Source organism: Gossypium raimondii, chromosome 5 (assembly GCF_025698545.1).
Source record: "Gossypium raimondii isolate GPD5lz chromosome 5, ASM2569854v1, whole genome shotgun sequence".
Classification (NCBI taxonomy): Eukaryota; Viridiplantae; Streptophyta; class Magnoliopsida; order Malvales; family Malvaceae; genus Gossypium; species Gossypium raimondii.
Window position 1 is genome coordinate 18,013,177 of NC_068569.1, and position 16,329 is coordinate 18,029,505.

Consider the following 16,329-nt stretch of genomic DNA (forward strand, 5'->3'; position numbering starts at 1 on the left):
TTAATTATATATTTTAAAATATTATCATAAAATATTTTAACAATAAATTTAAAAATAAATTTAAATATTTTTCAAATCAACTTGGATCAATTTTAAAATTTTTTCTAAATATTAATTAGTTGATGTGAATCTTTCAGTTAATTCTTAAACACCTTGAAATCAAATTTTAAAACGCAATTTACAAAGATAATGTTTAAAATAATATTTTTCTGGTCAATATTAAAATAAAATAACAAAAATTAGAAAGAAGGAATAGTAGTATGTAATTATGTATCGCTAAAAACTGGATTTTTTCTCAAATTGGGAGATATTTTTGGAGATCATAAAAAACTACACTGATACCTTTGAAAAACAATCATTTATTTATTATTAAAAGAGTAAAAAAAACAATAAATGAAAATAAAAAAGAAAAAATAGAGTTTCAAAACGACCTCTGGAGTCTGTGGCGGTGTAGTCGTCGTAGGTCTCTTAAGACACCCGCAAATGTACACATCTTTTTTTAACTATTTCATACTTCATTTACTTTCATTTCACTCCTCTTCTAATAGGCCCTAAACCTTTTTTCCCCTATTTATTGACCCCCCTTGATTTCCTTGTTGAAACACTGTGAAAATTCCTCAGAGAACTCAAAATTTGTATAAAACGCCAAAAATCAAACAAACACTTAAACCAAGCACCACTCTCTCATCAAACCTCCATTCTATTTGCTTTTGGGGTTTTCTTTTCTCTTTCTTTCTTTCATTTTCATAAATCTCTCTTTGAGAATCAATTTTCTTTGGTTTCATGCTGCCTACTTTGGATGTGTAAGCATCCATCGCTAATCGCTCTCTCTCGCCTTTCACAGGTTTTCTCTCTTTTCTTTCTTTTTAGGCTTTTCAGTATGTCTATTTTTTATGTAATTTATATCTGATCTGTTTTTTTTTTTCGATTTCTAAAATATATGTTCTCGCTTTTTTTTTTTTTTAAATTTGTTTCGTCTTTTTAGTAGTTGGAAGTAGAGGAGTAGAGGTGAGATGGCGAATATAAGATCGACTTTGCCTTCGAGGCTTCGCCAGCTTTTGTCTGGTGAAACTGACATCGGTCCTTCTATTAAACTCGATTCTGAGCCCGTAAGTTTCTTTTTCTTTAATTTTTCGTTTAGGATTCCTGAGAAAATGCTGTCTAATTAGGGTTTATCTGAATCTCTCTTTTTTTTTTGTACTCCTTTCTCGGAGTGATTGCTATTTTAATGCTATGCTTGTTTCTTTATGTTTTCTATGTTATTATTAGTTGTTGATATAATTGATTGTTTGTTTGTTACTATTGATTGCTTCCACTATATGGCGGTTAACTGAGAGATATTAATGCTTTTAGAACGAATTGATTCTTACATTATTAGTTGTAGTCACAAAATTGTTATCTGTATTTTAAAAAAAAATGAGCACAATGTCTTAAAGCTGAAGACCTTATATTGTTTATGACATGTTTTCTGTTCTACCTGCTTAAGAATGTGCTTTGGAGTAAGCATTCCGTATTTGCAAATGTTTTCTCTAACAGTAAGGGCAATAGTTGGTGTCAGTTGTTATGGTTCATGTTGTTTCTCTGACAGGATTATGCGCCTTTACTTCTCATAATTCATACCAAGTAAGAATCCTGAGGTTTTAGAGAGTTTTTTATTTATTTAAATAATGCTGGACTAGAAAATTGAAGCATGTAATTTGTTGTGGATAGTTGTCTTAGGATGTTATGATCTTTTTTTACACTATATTTTTCATTTTAGAATAAAAAATAATGTTAGTAAATTGCTAAATTGTGCATTCTGTGTTATTTTGCCTAGGTATGAAACTTTCTGTATGGTTCTAGATGTTTCCGGGCTTACATGCTGATAACTTAGTTTCTTTAATTTCAATATATGAATGAAATATTTTGTCCAAGGTTATAGAGGACATTTTGGTTTCTTTCATTGGAGTTTTTGGAATGCCATTTAAGCCTAGATTTTAGGCACTTCTAACTGATCAATGCTAGTTCTTTTCCTACTTTCTACTTTTAGAATATTTGGTTATCATGTGTTTACTGCTGGTGCTTGTAATTATATGTCTGTGTGAACTTTTTGTTCTGGTACTGCTATAATTTTATAATTGATGTGATACATCTGCAATCAGTACGCATGTCCTGTTCTGCGGTACTATTAATAGCTTTTATAAGATGGCATTCTCTACTCTCAATTAATTGTTGCTTGGTATGACTTTTAGACCTTTAGCAAAGTGCTTATATGAATATCTTTGTGAGCATCTATTTTATCTTTCTACATTGTGGAAGTATTAGAAGAATTTTTTAGTTCTCTTCTATTTTATACTCTCAATTAATTGTTGCTTGGTATGACTTTTAGACCTTTAGCAAAGTGCTTATATGAATATCCTTGAGAGCATCTATTTTATCTTTCTACATTGTGGAAGTATTAGAAGAATTTTACAGTTCTCTTCTATTTTATGTGTGAAATTTTTGGAAGTCATCTAAGCTGGCATCTTGGCATATTTTACAAGAACACTACATAAATTTCATTTTTAACATAGTTTTATGGATAATTATGATGTACCAGCTAGTCAATACTTGGCTAGCTTTAATGCAATGAGCAAGAGATGATGTTTTGAGTTCCCATTATTATTCTTGCTCTTTTGACCTTTAATTATTGAGCTTCAAATTTTGGCATTAGTTTTGTGCTTTAAAATTTCTTTTAGATTTTCTTTTCAATATTATTTATTGCTTTCATTGCTCATATTTGGTTATTCTCATCTTTCTTTAGGGAATTAAGAGCCAACATAAACTCCCAAACATGCTTTAGGGAACTTATGCATATACATTGATGTATGTTTACTGATTGCCATGGACTTTCTTGAATGGAGTATATACTGGTTTCAATAAGCTTGCCTGAATGTCCAGAAAATTTCTATGTATGTTCTCTTTTTGTTCTGGGAAATATATCTAACATGCACTGTCACTTGCAGCCTCCTCAAATTAAAGCATTTATTGATAAAGTGATCCAGAGTCCTTTACAGGATATAGCAATACCTCTTTCAGGCTTTCGATGGGAGTATAGTAAGGTGATTTTTGCACTACTTATTCCTCTTTGATTGCCTCCTTTCTTGGTTCTTTCACTCACTTGTTGCTTTTAATTCAGGGGAATTTTCATCATTGGAGGCCACTATTTCTTCATTTTGATACATATTTCAAGACTTATGTGTCTTGTAGGAATGATCTTCTCTTATCAGATAAAATTCTAGAAGATGATAGTCCATTTCCAAAGCATTCAGTTCTTCAAATACTACGAGTTATGCAAATGATATTGGAGAATTGCCACAACAAAAGTTCATTTGATGGTTTGGAGGTATGCTGAGATGGTGCCATGAATTATTTTAACTATGGTGACTTGCGAACATGTTTAGGTCCTAGCGACTTGTTAACTTATGGATGCTCTATGTTCTTCTCCTATACTGTTTTTTTTTTCTAATGTAACTCTCACATTCGCCTTTCAGCATTTCAAGTTCCTGCTTTCATCCACTGATCCTGAAGTTCTCATAGCTACCCTGGAGACTCTTTCTGCTCTTGTTAAAATAAACCCATCTAAGGCCCACGGGAGTGGTAAACTGATTGGATGTGTCTCAGTAAACAGCTATCTGCTTTCTCTTGCTCAGGGATGGGGGAGCAAGGAGGAGGGCTTGGGTCTGTATTCTTGCGTTTTGGCAAATGAGAAAACAAATGATGAAGGGCTTAGTTTATTTCCATCTGACATGGAAAATGACCATGACAAGTCTCAACACCGAATTGGTTCTAGCCTTTATTTTGAATTGCATGGGCCCAATACTCAAGGTACTGAAGAAAGCAGTGGGAATGCAAGTTCTAATTCGAGAGTCATTCACATGCCAGATTTACATTTGCAGGAGGAGGATGATCTTTTAATAATGAAGCAATGTATTGAGCAGTACAACATACCGACTGAGCTCCGGTTTTCATTGCTAACAAGAATTAGATATGCACATGCCTTTCGGTCACCCAAGATATGCAGGCTGTACAGCAGGATTTGCCTTCTTGCATTTATTGTGCTTGTTCAGTCTAATGATGCTAATGATGAGCTGGCATCATTTTTTGCAAATGAGCCAGAGTATACAAATGAATTGATCAGAATCGTACGCTCTGAGGAAACGATTCCTGGAACTATTAGAACACTTGCGATGCTTGCATTAGGAGCTCAGTTAGCTGCATATTCAGCATCTCATGACCGGGCACGAATTTTGAGTGGATCAAGTATTAGTTTTACTGTAGGAAATCGGATGATTCTCCTGAATGTGCTGCAGAAGGCAGTTCTGTCACTGAAAGGTTCTAGTGATTCATCATCCCTTGCTTTTATTGAGGCTCTTCTTCAGTTCTATCTGCTTCATATTGTGTCATCCTCTGCTTCAGGGAGTAATATTAGAGGGTCAGGAATGGTTCCAACCTTTTTACCTCTTTTGGAGGATTCTGACCCAAATCATATGCATCTTGTGTATTTGGCTGTAAAAGCTCTACAAAAGCTCATGGATTACAGTAGTTCAGCTGTGTCATTGCTTAGAGAACTGGGTGGGGTGGAGCTTTTGTCTCTGAGACTACAGATAGAAGTGCATAGAATTATTGGTGTGTCTGGTGGAAATGATAATTCGGTGGTCATTGGTGAATGCTCAAGATACAATGATGATCAGTTGCATTCCCAGAAGAGGCTTATCAAGGTGCTTTTGAAAGCTCTTGGTTCTGCTACATATGCCCCTGCAAATTCTGCCAGAGTACAGAATCCACATGACAGTTCTCTGCCTGGGACGCTCTCACTCATATATGGCAATGCTGAAAAATTTGGAGGAGATATTTATTACTCAGCTGTGACTGTTATGAGTGAAATTATCCATAAAGATCCAACTTGTCTTGCTGCACTTCTTGAACTTGGTCTTCCAGATGCCTTTTTATCTTCTGTCTTATCCGGAGTGCTTCCATCTTCAAAGGCTATAACATGTATTCCCAATGGCCTTAGTGCCATTTGTCTTAATGCCAAAGGCTTGGAGGCCGTGAAAGAAACATCAGCATTGCGATTTTTGGTTGACATCTTCACCAGCAAGAAGTATGTGCTTGCGATGAATGAAGCAATTGTTCCTTTGGCTAATGCGGTTGAAGAGCTTCTGCGTCATGTATCTTCATTGAGAAGCAGTGGTGTTGATATAATAATTGAGATTGTAAATAAAATTGCTTCCTTTGGAGACAACAGTACATGTTCCACATCATTATCTGTTGAAAAAGTTAATGGGAGTACTGCAATGGAAACTGATTCTGAAGACAAAGGAAATGAAGAGCATTGCTGTCCTGTTGGTGAACTGGAATCTGTAACTGATGGAATTAGTGATGAGCAGTTTCTCCAATTGAGCATCTTGCATCTGATGGTTCTGCTTCATAGAACAGAGAATTCTGAAACATGTCGCCTGTTTGTGGAGAAATCAGGAATTGAGGCTTTACTGAAGCTTCTTTTAAGGCCCAGTATTGTACAGTCATCAGAGGGGATGTCAATTGCTTTACATAGCACTGTGGTTTTTAAAGGGTTCACCCAGCATCACTCTGCTCCTCTTGCACGCGCATTCTGTTCTTCTCTTAGGGAACATTTAAAGAAAGCTTTGACTGGATTTGGTGCAGTTTCAGGGTCCTTTTTACTGGATCCTAGTGTGATGCCTGATGATGGAATCTTTTCTCCCCTTTTCCTCATTGAGTTCCTTCTATTTCTTGCTGCTTCCAAAGATAATCGCTGGGTTAGTGCGTTGCTTGCAGAACTTGGAAATGGCAGCAAAGATGTTCTGGAAGATATTGGTCGTGTCCATCGTGAAATTTTGTGGCAGATTGCTCTCCTTGAAGATGCCAAGGTTGAAATTGAGGATGATGGTGTGAGCGCTAGTTCTGCTGAGCCTGAGTCACAACAGGGTTCTAGTGCTACCGATACTGAAGAGCAAAGGATGAACTCCTTTAGACATTTCCTTGATCCATTATTAAGGAGGAGGACACCAGGATGGAGTATTGAATCCCAGTTCTTCGACCTCATAAACCTTTATCGTGACCTTGGCCGTGCTACCGGCTTTCAACAGAGATTGCGCATTGATGGTTCGAATGTGCGTTTTGGAGCCAATCATTCTACTTCATCTGATGCTTCTGGATCTGTCAGTAAAAAGGAACATGACAGACAGAGATCCAATCACACCTCTTGCTGTGACATGGTGAGGTCACTTTCCTTCCACATTACCCATTTGTTTCAAGAGGTGGGAAAAGTGATGTTACTTCCATCGCGTCGTCGGGATGATACTGTCAATGCTTCCCTTGCATCAAAATTGGTTGCGTCTATTTTTGCCTCTATTGCATTGGATCATATGAACTTTGGAGGTCATGTTAAATCTTCAGGCTCAGAAGCATCCATATCGACAAAATGTCGCTACTTTGGTAAGGTTATTGATTTCATTGACAGCATTCTTCTGGACAGGCCCGATTCCTGCAATGCTATAATGCTAAATTGCTTATATGGTCGTGGAGTTGTTAAATCTGTTTTGACAACTTTCGAAGCTACCAGTCAATTACTATTTGCAGTTAATAGGGCACCAGCATCTCCAATGGATACAGATGATGGTAATGTAAAGCAGGATGAAAAGGAAGATGGAGATCATGCATGGATTTATGGTCCATTGGCTAGCTATGGTAAACTTATGGATCACCTTGTGACATCTTCTTTTATTTTGTCTCCATTTACCAAACACCTGCTCGTGCAACCACTTCTGAGTGGAGATGTCCCTTTCCCAAGGGATCCTGAAACTTTTGTGAAGGTGCTTCAATCCATGGTGCTTAAGGCAGTCCTTCCAGTTTGGGCAGACCCACAGTTTACCGATTGCAGTTATGATTTCATCACTACGATTATATCTATCATTAGGCACATTTACTCTGGTGTTGAAGTGAAAAATATTTCCAGTGGTAATAATGCCCGTGTTACTGGACCCCCTCCAAATGAAACAGCCATAGCAACAATTGTAGAGATGGGATTTTCAAGGTCCAGGGCCGAAGAGGCTTTGAGACAAGTTGGATCTAACAGTGTGGAGTTAGCAATGGAGTGGTTATTCTCCCATCCAGAGGAAATCCAAGAGGATGATGAACTTGCTCGTGCACTTGCCATGTCTCTTGGGAACTCCGAAACTGACACAAATGTAGATGTTACAAATGACAGTAGCCAACAACTGGAAGAAGAGATGGCCCAACTTCCCCCTATTGAGGAGTTGTTGTCGACATGTACAAAGCTGCTTCAGATGAAGGAACCTCTAGCGTTCCCGGTTAGAGATCTTCTTGTGTTGATATGCTCCCAAAATGATGGTCAATATAGGTCCAGTGTCATTAATTTCATTCTTGACCAAGTAAGAGATTCTAGTTCTGCTTCTGTTAGCAGAAACAATTCGCTGCTGTCTGCACTTTTCCATCTTCTTGCTTTAATTCTTCAAGAGGATGTGGGGGCACGGGAAATTGCCTCAAAGACTGGACTCGTAAGACTTGTGACTGATTTACTTTCAGAATGGGACTCTGGCTTAGTAGATAAGGAGAAACCACAAGTTCCAAAGTGGGTAACCACTGCTTTCCTTGCTCTTGATAGGCTACTTCAGGTGGATAAAAAATTAGATTCTGAAATTCTTGAGCAGTTAAAAGGGGATAATCTTAGTAGCCAACAGATATCTGTTAGTATTGATGAGGATAAGAAAAGTAAGCTGCATTCTTCATTTGGATCTCCAAGAAATATAGATATCTATGAGCAAAAGAGACTGATTGAGATTGCTTGTGGATGTATAAGGAACCAGTTTCCATCTGAAACAGTGCATGCTGTCCTGCAGCTGTGTTCTACTCTTACTAGAACCCATTCTCTTGCTGTTTGTTTTCTTGATGGTGGGGGTGTAAGTTCACTTCTTTCATTGCCGACAAGTAGTCTCTTCCCTGGGTTTGACAATGTTGCTGCTAGTATTATCCGCCATGTCCTTGAAGATCCTCAAACCTTGCAGCACGCGATGGAAGCTGAGATAAAGCACAATCTTGTGGCTATGGCTAACAGGCATTCGAATGGAAGGGTTAGCCCACGCAATTTCCTGGTCAACCTAAGTTCTGTTGTTTCTCGTGATCCAGTGATATTCATGCAGGCTGTTAAGTCTGTCTGTCAAGTTGAGATGGTTGGTGACAGACCTTATGTTGTTTTGATTAAAGACCGTGACAAGGATAAATCAAAAGAGAAGGAAAAAGGATCAGAAAAAGATAAATCACAGCAAATTGATGGAAAGGGTAATTTGTGTAATGTGAATTCTGCAGGTCCTGGGATCGGACATGGAAAATTTAATGATTTAAATTCAAAGTCTGTTAAAATGCATAGAAAATCTCCCCAGAGCTTTGTAAATGTGATTGAGCTTCTTTTGGACTTGGTTGTTTCTTTTATACCTCCCTTGACAGAAGATATTAACATGAAGGCGCATGGTGATGCACCACCATCAACTGATATGGAAATTGATGTTGCTGCCATCAAGGGTAAAGGAAAAGCCATTGCTTCTTTGTCTTTGGAGAATGAAGTTTCTAGCCAAGATGTGTCTGCCTCACTTGCAAAGATAGTATTCATCTTTAAACTTTTGACAGAGATCCTGTTAATGTACGCATCATCTGTTCATGTGCTGCTTCGCAGAGATGGTGAAATTGGTAGCTGTAGGGCCCCTCATCAAAAGGGCTCAACTGGTTTAACCGGTGGTGGAATATTTCACCACATTCTTCACAGGTTTATCCCATATTCACAGAATTCAAAGAAGGAAAGGAAAACTGATGGTGACTGGAGGCATAAACTGGCAACCAGAGCTAGTCAATTCCTGGTGGCATCTTGTGTGCGTTCTGCAGAGGCAAAGAGGAGAGTCTTCACAGAGATCAATTGTATTTTCAATAACTTTGTTGATTCCTGCCCTGGTTTCAGACCACCAAGGGGTGATATGCAGCATTTTGTTGATTTGCTAAATGATATACTAGTTGCTCGTACCCCAACTGGTTCATGCATCTCGGCAGAAGCATCTGCCACTTTTATAGATGTTGGTTTGATCGTGTCGTTAACACGCACCCTTGAAGTTTTGGATTTGGATCATGCTGAGTCACCTAAAGCTGTCACAGGGCTCATCAAAGCTTTGGAACTTGTAACCAAGGAGCATGTTCATTCTGTTGATTCTTCTGCTATTAAAGGTGAGAATTCAGTCAAACCTGCTGATCGTAATCAAACTGGGAGAACAGATAATATTGTTGATGCATCACAGTCCATGGAAATGGCATCGCAGTCCAATGATGCAATTGCAGCTGACCGAATTGAATCTTTCAACAGAGTCCAAAACTATGGTGGTTCTGAAGCTGTTACAGATGATATGGAACATGACCAGGATCTTGATGGGGGTTTTGCTCCTGCTGCTGAGGATGATTATATGCAAGAAACCTCTGAGGATGCAAGGGCTCTTGAAAATGGTGTAAACAATGTGGGGATCCATTTTGAAATCCAGCCACATGAGCAAGAAAACCTTGATGATGATGAGGATGAGGATGAGGAGATGTCCGGAGATGATGGGGATGAAGATGATGATGATGTACATCACCTGTCTCATCCAGACACAGATCAAGATGACCATGAGATTGATGATGATGAGTTTGATGACGAAGTGTTGGAGGATGATGGTGATGATGAGGACGATGGCGATGATGAGGGTGGTGTTATTCTGCGGTTGGAGGAGGGTACCAATGGAATGGATATGTTTGATCGGATTGAGGTTTTTGGCAGAGACCACAATTTTGCTGATGAAACTCTTCGTGTAATGCCAATTGAAGTTTTTGGTTCCAGGCGTCAAGGACGCACCACATCCATTTACAGTCTTTTGGGGCGGAGTGGTGAGAATTCAGCCCCCTCGAGACATCCTCTTTTATTGGGCCCTTCATCACTACAATCAGCCTCTCCAAGGCAATCAGGTTATTTTCTGCGTTCTAATAGTGTACTTGTTTTGGGTTTTGTTGTAATTTACAAATTAATGCTTATTAATTTTGTACATATGTGCATCTCTAATTTTAACAACACTTTCTTCTTTACTTTGTTCCTGTTCAGAAAATGCCCATGATATGATTCTCGCAGACAGAAACTCTGATAGCACCTCAACACGTTTGGATACTATTTTCCGGTCTCTTAGGAATGGGCGTCACAGCCATCGTTTGAATTTGTGGGTTGATGAGAGCCAGCAAAGCAGTGGGTCAAGTGTGGCTACTGTACCACAAGGTCTTGAAGAATTGCTTGTCTCCCAATTGAGGCGACCAGGCCCTGAGAAATCTCCTGATCAGAAGACATCAGTAGTGGAACCTCAGAACCAGGTTGAAGGTAGTCAGTTACAGGAACCAGGGACTGGTACAACGCCTGAGAATCGTGCAGAAAACAATGTTTATAATGAAAATGCTAATGCATCTCTATCTTCCGAAGCAATTGGTAGCGCTCTCAATGCTGATAGGAGACCTGCAGTAAGTGATCCTCTACAAGGCACAGATGCATCAAGTGTACATTCGCAATCTGTTGAAATGCAATTTGAGCAAAATGATGCAGCTGCTCGAGATGTTGAAGCAGTGAGCCAAGAAAGTAGTGGTAGTGGGGCTACTTTAGGGGAAAGCCTTCGAAGCCTTGATGTTGAGATTGGAAGTGCAGATGGCCATGATGAAGGTGGAGAGAGACATGGATCTTCTGATAGAACTCCTGAACCACAGGTTGCTCGTGCAAGAAGAACAAATGTTGGTATTGTGAATAGTGGCAGAGATGCCCCGCTTCATAGTGTTACTGAGGTTTCAGAGAACTCAAGTCGAGAGGCAGATCAAGATGGTCCAGCTGCAGAGCAGCAGATAAATAGTGATGCTGGTTCTGGATCAATTGACCCTGCATTTTTAGAAGCTCTCCCCGAGGAATTGCGTGCTGAAGTTCTTTCAGCTCAGCAGGGTCAAGTGGCACAGCCTTCAAATTCTGAACAACAGAATTCTGGAGATATAGATCCAGAATTTCTTGCAGCCCTTCCCCCAGATATTAGAGCTGAAGTCCTAGCACAACAGCAAGCGCAAAGGCTTCATCAATCTCACGAACTTGAAGGGCAACCAGTTGAAATGGACACGGTCTCAATAATAGCAACATTTCCTTCAGATTTGCGAGAAGAGGTATAATTTTTGTTATTTTGTGGTTCAATTTTAAGTTGTAAGTCCTGTGTGCCTAAACATTTTCTTTTTGCTATATTTTATCCTCAGGTTCTCCTAACGTCATCTGATGCTATTCTTGCTAATCTCACTCCTGCACTTGTTGCGGAGGCGAACATGTTGCGCGAGAGATTTGCGCATCGCTATCATAATCGTAGCTTGTTTGGAATGTATCCTAGGAATCGCAGAGGTGAATCTTCTAGGAGAGGCGAAGGTGTTGGATCCAGCCTGGACAGAATGGCAGGAAGTATTGTGTCCCGCAGATCTGTTTCTGCTAAGCTAATTGAAGCTGAAGGAGCGCCTCTGGTTGGCACAGAAGCTCTCCGAGCAATGGTTCGGATACTTCGCATAGTTCAGGTGTTCCCTTAGCAGGTTAATTTTTCCTTTTGGTTCTTGATTTTGATCTATGCATTAACACATTAAAACCTGCAGCCACTCTATAAAGGTTCGTTGCAGAAGCTGCTCTTGAATTTATGTGCTCATAATGAAACAAGAAAAGCGCTAGTTAAAATCTTGATGGACATGCTGATGCTTGATACAAGAAAGCCTGTCAATTATTCAAATGCAATTGAACCTCCTTACAGGCTTTACGGTTGCCAGAATAATGTTATGTATTCTCGTCCTCAACATTTTGATGGTAAGATTTGGAACAGAAGAATTCACAGTCCCTGGTGATTCAATATGGCTTATCTTAAGAACTTCACTTTTGTCTCTACCTATTTTAATTCTTTTTATTTTTCATCAGTTGAATATATATAGTTTTATAGTTTGGTCATCATCTGACTTGTAGCATTCAGGTTTGAAGTGATTTTCTTCTATTTTATCCTTTTCTTTCTAGGAGTTCCTCCTTTGGTGTCTAGGCGAGTGCTTGAAACTCTCACTTACTTGGCTCGAAACCATCCATATGTTGCGAAGATTTTACTTCAGTTCAGGTTGCCTCTTCCTATCTTACAAGAGCAAAGGAATATTGATCAGTCACGTGGAAAAGCTTTGATGAATGAGGTGCAGCTGGAAGGATTCAGTTCTATTGCATTGCTTCTGAGCCTTCTCAATCAACCCCTGTACTTGAGAAGTATAGCCCATCTTGAACAGGTAACATGTGACAACCCTATTATAAATATGTAAAGCAATTTTATGTCTTTTTGTTCAGTTTGCTCATTTCTGGTTTTTGCCCCAGCTGCTTAACTTGTTGGATGTCATTGTTGACCATGTGGAAAGGAAGTCCCTTTCATCTGAGAAATCGAAAGCATCTTCCACTGAACAAGTACCTGCTTCACGAATTTCATTGGCTGATGCTGACACCAGTGCGGAGAAGGCTCCTTCTGATGTTGAATCACAATTGAAGGCTGTTGACTGCTCCATACCTTCAACATCTGATTCAAGTAATGAATGTGATCCGCTCAGTATACTGACCAATCTCCCACAAGTGGAGCTCCGACTTTTATGCTCATTGCTTGCACGGGAAGGGTAAGTTATATGTCTAACAATGTATCGGTTTTAGCAGTTTCCTCAATGAGAAGTTCGTCTTTCCTCTGTTTCTTTATTATGCTTCAATTGAAGAAGGGTCCTCTTTTTTCATTTTCTGTGACCAGTGGAATTATGGGATTTTGCACTTGCTATGTTTATTATCTTTCCATTGTCAAATTTCAATATGATTTAGTGCTTTTTTCCCATTTGCTCAGTCTGATGTTCTGTTCCCCTCCCAGATTGTCAGATAATGCATATGGCCTGGTTGCTGAGGTAATGAAGAAGTTGGTTGCAATTGCTCCTAGCCACTGTCATCTGTTTATTTCTGAGCTAGCAGATGCTGTACAAAATCTGATTAAATCTGCCATGGATGAGTTACGCATGTTTGGAGAAGCTTTGAAAGCTTTACTCAGCTCAATATCTTCTGATGGAGCTGCAATTTTAAGGGTCTTACAGGCACTGAGTTCTCTTGTTTCTTCAATAACTGAGAGAGAAAAGGATCTGCAGCTGCTTCCTGAAATAGAGCGTTCTACTGCTCTTTCTAAGGTGTTGGACATTAATGCCGCCTTAGAACCTTTGTGGACAGAGTTGAGTACTTGCATAAGCAAAATAGAGAGCTATTCAGATTCTGCACCAGATTTATTAGCTCCTTCGAGAACGACCACAACACGTTCTGGTGTAACACCACCCCTTCCTGCAGGCACTCAAAACATCTTACCATATATTGAATCCTTTTTCGTGATGTGTGAGAAGTTACATCCTGCACAGCCAAGTTCTGGTCAAGATTTTAGCATGGCTACACTTTCCGATGCTGAGGATGCCAGCACATCTTCTGGCCAGCAGAAAACTGCTTGTCCTGTCTCAAAATTTGATGAAAAACATGTTGCCTTTGTGAAGTTCTCTGAGAAACATCGGAAGTTGCTAAATGCTTTTATCCGTCAAAACCCCGGGCTGCTTGAGAAGTCATTTTCACTCATGCTGAAAGTTCCCCGCTTTGTTGATTTTGATAATAAACGTGCTCACTTCAGGTCTAAAATAAAGCATCAACATGATAATCATCACAGTCCTCTGAGAATATCAGTTAGAAGGGCTTACATTCTTGAGGATTCATATAACCAACTGCGGATGCGGACAACTCAAGATTTGAAGGGGAGATTAACTGTTCACTTCCAAGGAGAGGAAGGTATTGATGCGGGTGGGCTTACAAGGGAATGGTATCAGCTCTTGTCCAGGGTTATATTTGACAAAGGAGCTTTGCTTTTCACTACTGTGGGTAATGAGTCCACATTCCAGCCTAACCCGAACTCAGTCTACCAAACAGAGCATCTTTCATACTTCAAATTTGTTGGGCGAGTTGTGAGTACCTTCTCTGGTTGCTTTTTTTGGATTGAATCTTATTTTTTTGGATAAAGTAATTTTCATTTTTCTAAAAGCAAAGTATGCAACTCCTCTTTTTCATTTGGGTCTGACTTTTGTTTCACTTCCTAATCAAAATTTTAAAGGTCGGCAAAGCACTTTTTGATGGGCAACTCTTGGATGTCCACTTCACTCGATCTTTCTACAAGCATATCTTGGGGGCGAAAGTTACTTATCATGACATTGAAGCAATTGATCCTGATTATTTCAAAAACCTAAAGTGGATGCTTGAGGTCTGTCTTTTTTCTGTTATCTTTTCCTCTTTTTCTCTTATGAGGGAGAGGGAGGGAGCTTTTAGTTTGTTAGCTATTATCTTTCTCAGTCCATTAGATAATTGTTTTGCATTTCTTTTTTTCTCCTTTCCTTATTTGTTTCTCCAGAATGATATTAGTGATGTCCTGGGCCTTACTTTTAGCATTGATGCTGATGAGGAGAAGCTGATATTGTATGAAAGGACACAGGTAAGTGTTTTGATTGATCTTTTCAAGAAACCCTTTGTGGTGACATTTCTTTTTTGGTTATAAATTTATGATTTATATTCTACGAAATATGGTGCAGGTGACTGACTATGAGCTGATTCCTGGTGGTCGGAACATTAAAGTTACTGAGGAGAATAAACACCAATATGTTGACTTGGTTGTTGAGCATCGTCTGACAACAGCTATCCGTCCTCAAATAAATGCATTTCTGGAAGGATTCAATGAATTAATTCCTAGGGAATTAATTTCTGTTTTTAATGACAAGGAGCTGGAGTTACTGATAAGTGGTCTTCCTGATATTGATCGTAAGTGTTTATAAACCAATTTATTTAAATGTTAATTACTTGATGATAGAATGCTTTATTTTGCCTACCATTATTTTAATATGACATGATCTCAATAACTCTCTCCTAGTGGATGACATGAGGGCAAATACGGAGTACTCTGGTTATAGTGCAGCATCACCTGTTATTCAGTGGTTTTGGGAGGTTGTTCAGGGGTTCAGCAAGGAGGATAAAGCTCGGCTTCTACAGTTTGTGACAGGCACCTCAAAGGTAATTCAACGCCTGAAATTGTAGTTAATACTACTTTTAAGTTAGCATTTCAGGTTGTTATCTACAGTTCAACACAAATCAAATTATTAAATGCCTGAACTAAGGTTCAGATAAGATAAACAGGTTTTGATTTACTGTGAAATTGTGCAGCTGTTTAACTCTTCTAGCATGTAGCATAGCTCTATATTAGTTCACTAAGATAAACCGAGCTTAGCTTAGCTGACTGATTGATTCATGCAACCATCTGCAATTCATTCTCCTATTCCCAAACCGCAGCCTCCTTTGTATAAAAATAATAACAACAATAATAGTAGTAGCTTTTGATTCATAACCAGTCTCAAATCTCAGTCGTTGCTCGATATAATTTCACAGGTGCCATTAGAAGGCTTTAGTGCACTTCAAGGAATTTCAGGTTCTCAGAAGTTTCAGATACACAAAGCATATGGCAGCCCTGATCACTTGCCTTCTGCTCATACCTGGTAATTCTATGTATTTGGTTAATTCTGCAACTTAATGATTTTATCTTTTCTGCGAGTTTTCTTTCATTTGCTTTGCAATTTTCAGCTTTAGATCCTTCTCCCTTAACAAGGAGCATTATACTTCATGATTATTGCAGTTTCAATCAATTGGATTTGCCCGAGTACCCATCTAAGGAACATCTAGAAGAGAGATTGCTACTCGCAATTCATGAGGCCAATGAAGGGTTTGGATTTGGTTAAAGATGGGAAGCGGTGATCAGAGTCATCTTGTAGATAAAGCTACATATATACATAAGATGCATATGGGGATCTTGTTATGAGGGTATAAGGGGCTAGGCAATTAGTACATATTTATATGCTGTACAGTCGCATATTGGCTACTGTAATTGCTCTGGCAGTTTTAAATTTGCCACCGTTGTCGTTCCATTTAAATCTGCCTTGGAAGTAGAGGCTCGTTAACGATTCATCACATTGTTGAGTCTTTCCTTTGTTGAGACCCTCTTTGCAGGTAGTCTTTTCTATTACATTTTAGGTTGTACAATAATTGCATCAAATTAGTTTATTGCTACCATGTTTTGGTTAGTATTTTTTCTCTTGCCTTTTCTATTTATTTGTTTTGTTAAACGAGTTTAATTGTTTTGGTAA

At 38.9% G+C, this 16,329-nt stretch overlaps 1 protein-coding gene across 2 annotated transcripts; it reads left to right on the plus strand.

Moving 5' to 3' along the window:
* The first annotated feature begins 595 nt into the window (after positions 1 to 595).
* LOC105769441 (E3 ubiquitin-protein ligase UPL2) lies at positions 596 to 16,276 on the plus strand. Of its 2 annotated transcripts, none has more exons than XM_012590076.2 (17): positions 596 to 844; positions 986 to 1,109; positions 2,985 to 3,080; positions 3,158 to 3,364; positions 3,513 to 10,038; positions 10,172 to 11,253; positions 11,341 to 11,646; positions 11,722 to 11,926; positions 12,128 to 12,381; positions 12,467 to 12,756; positions 12,996 to 14,112; positions 14,259 to 14,405; positions 14,553 to 14,633; positions 14,731 to 14,956; positions 15,066 to 15,205; positions 15,578 to 15,684; positions 15,822 to 16,276. In XM_012590076.2, the coding sequence occupies exons 2-17, from the start codon at positions 1,014 to 1,016 to the stop codon at positions 15,922 to 15,924; spliced, it is 10,983 nt and encodes a 3,660-aa protein (XP_012445530.1). In that variant the 5' UTR covers positions 596 to 844; positions 986 to 1,013; the 3' UTR covers positions 15,925 to 16,276. The 2 variants fall into 2 exon arrangements, with proteins under 2 accessions (XP_012445530.1, XP_012445531.1); XM_012590077.2 differs by having other exon boundaries at positions 989 to 1,109.
* Positions 16,277 to 16,329: the final 53 nt, after the last annotated feature.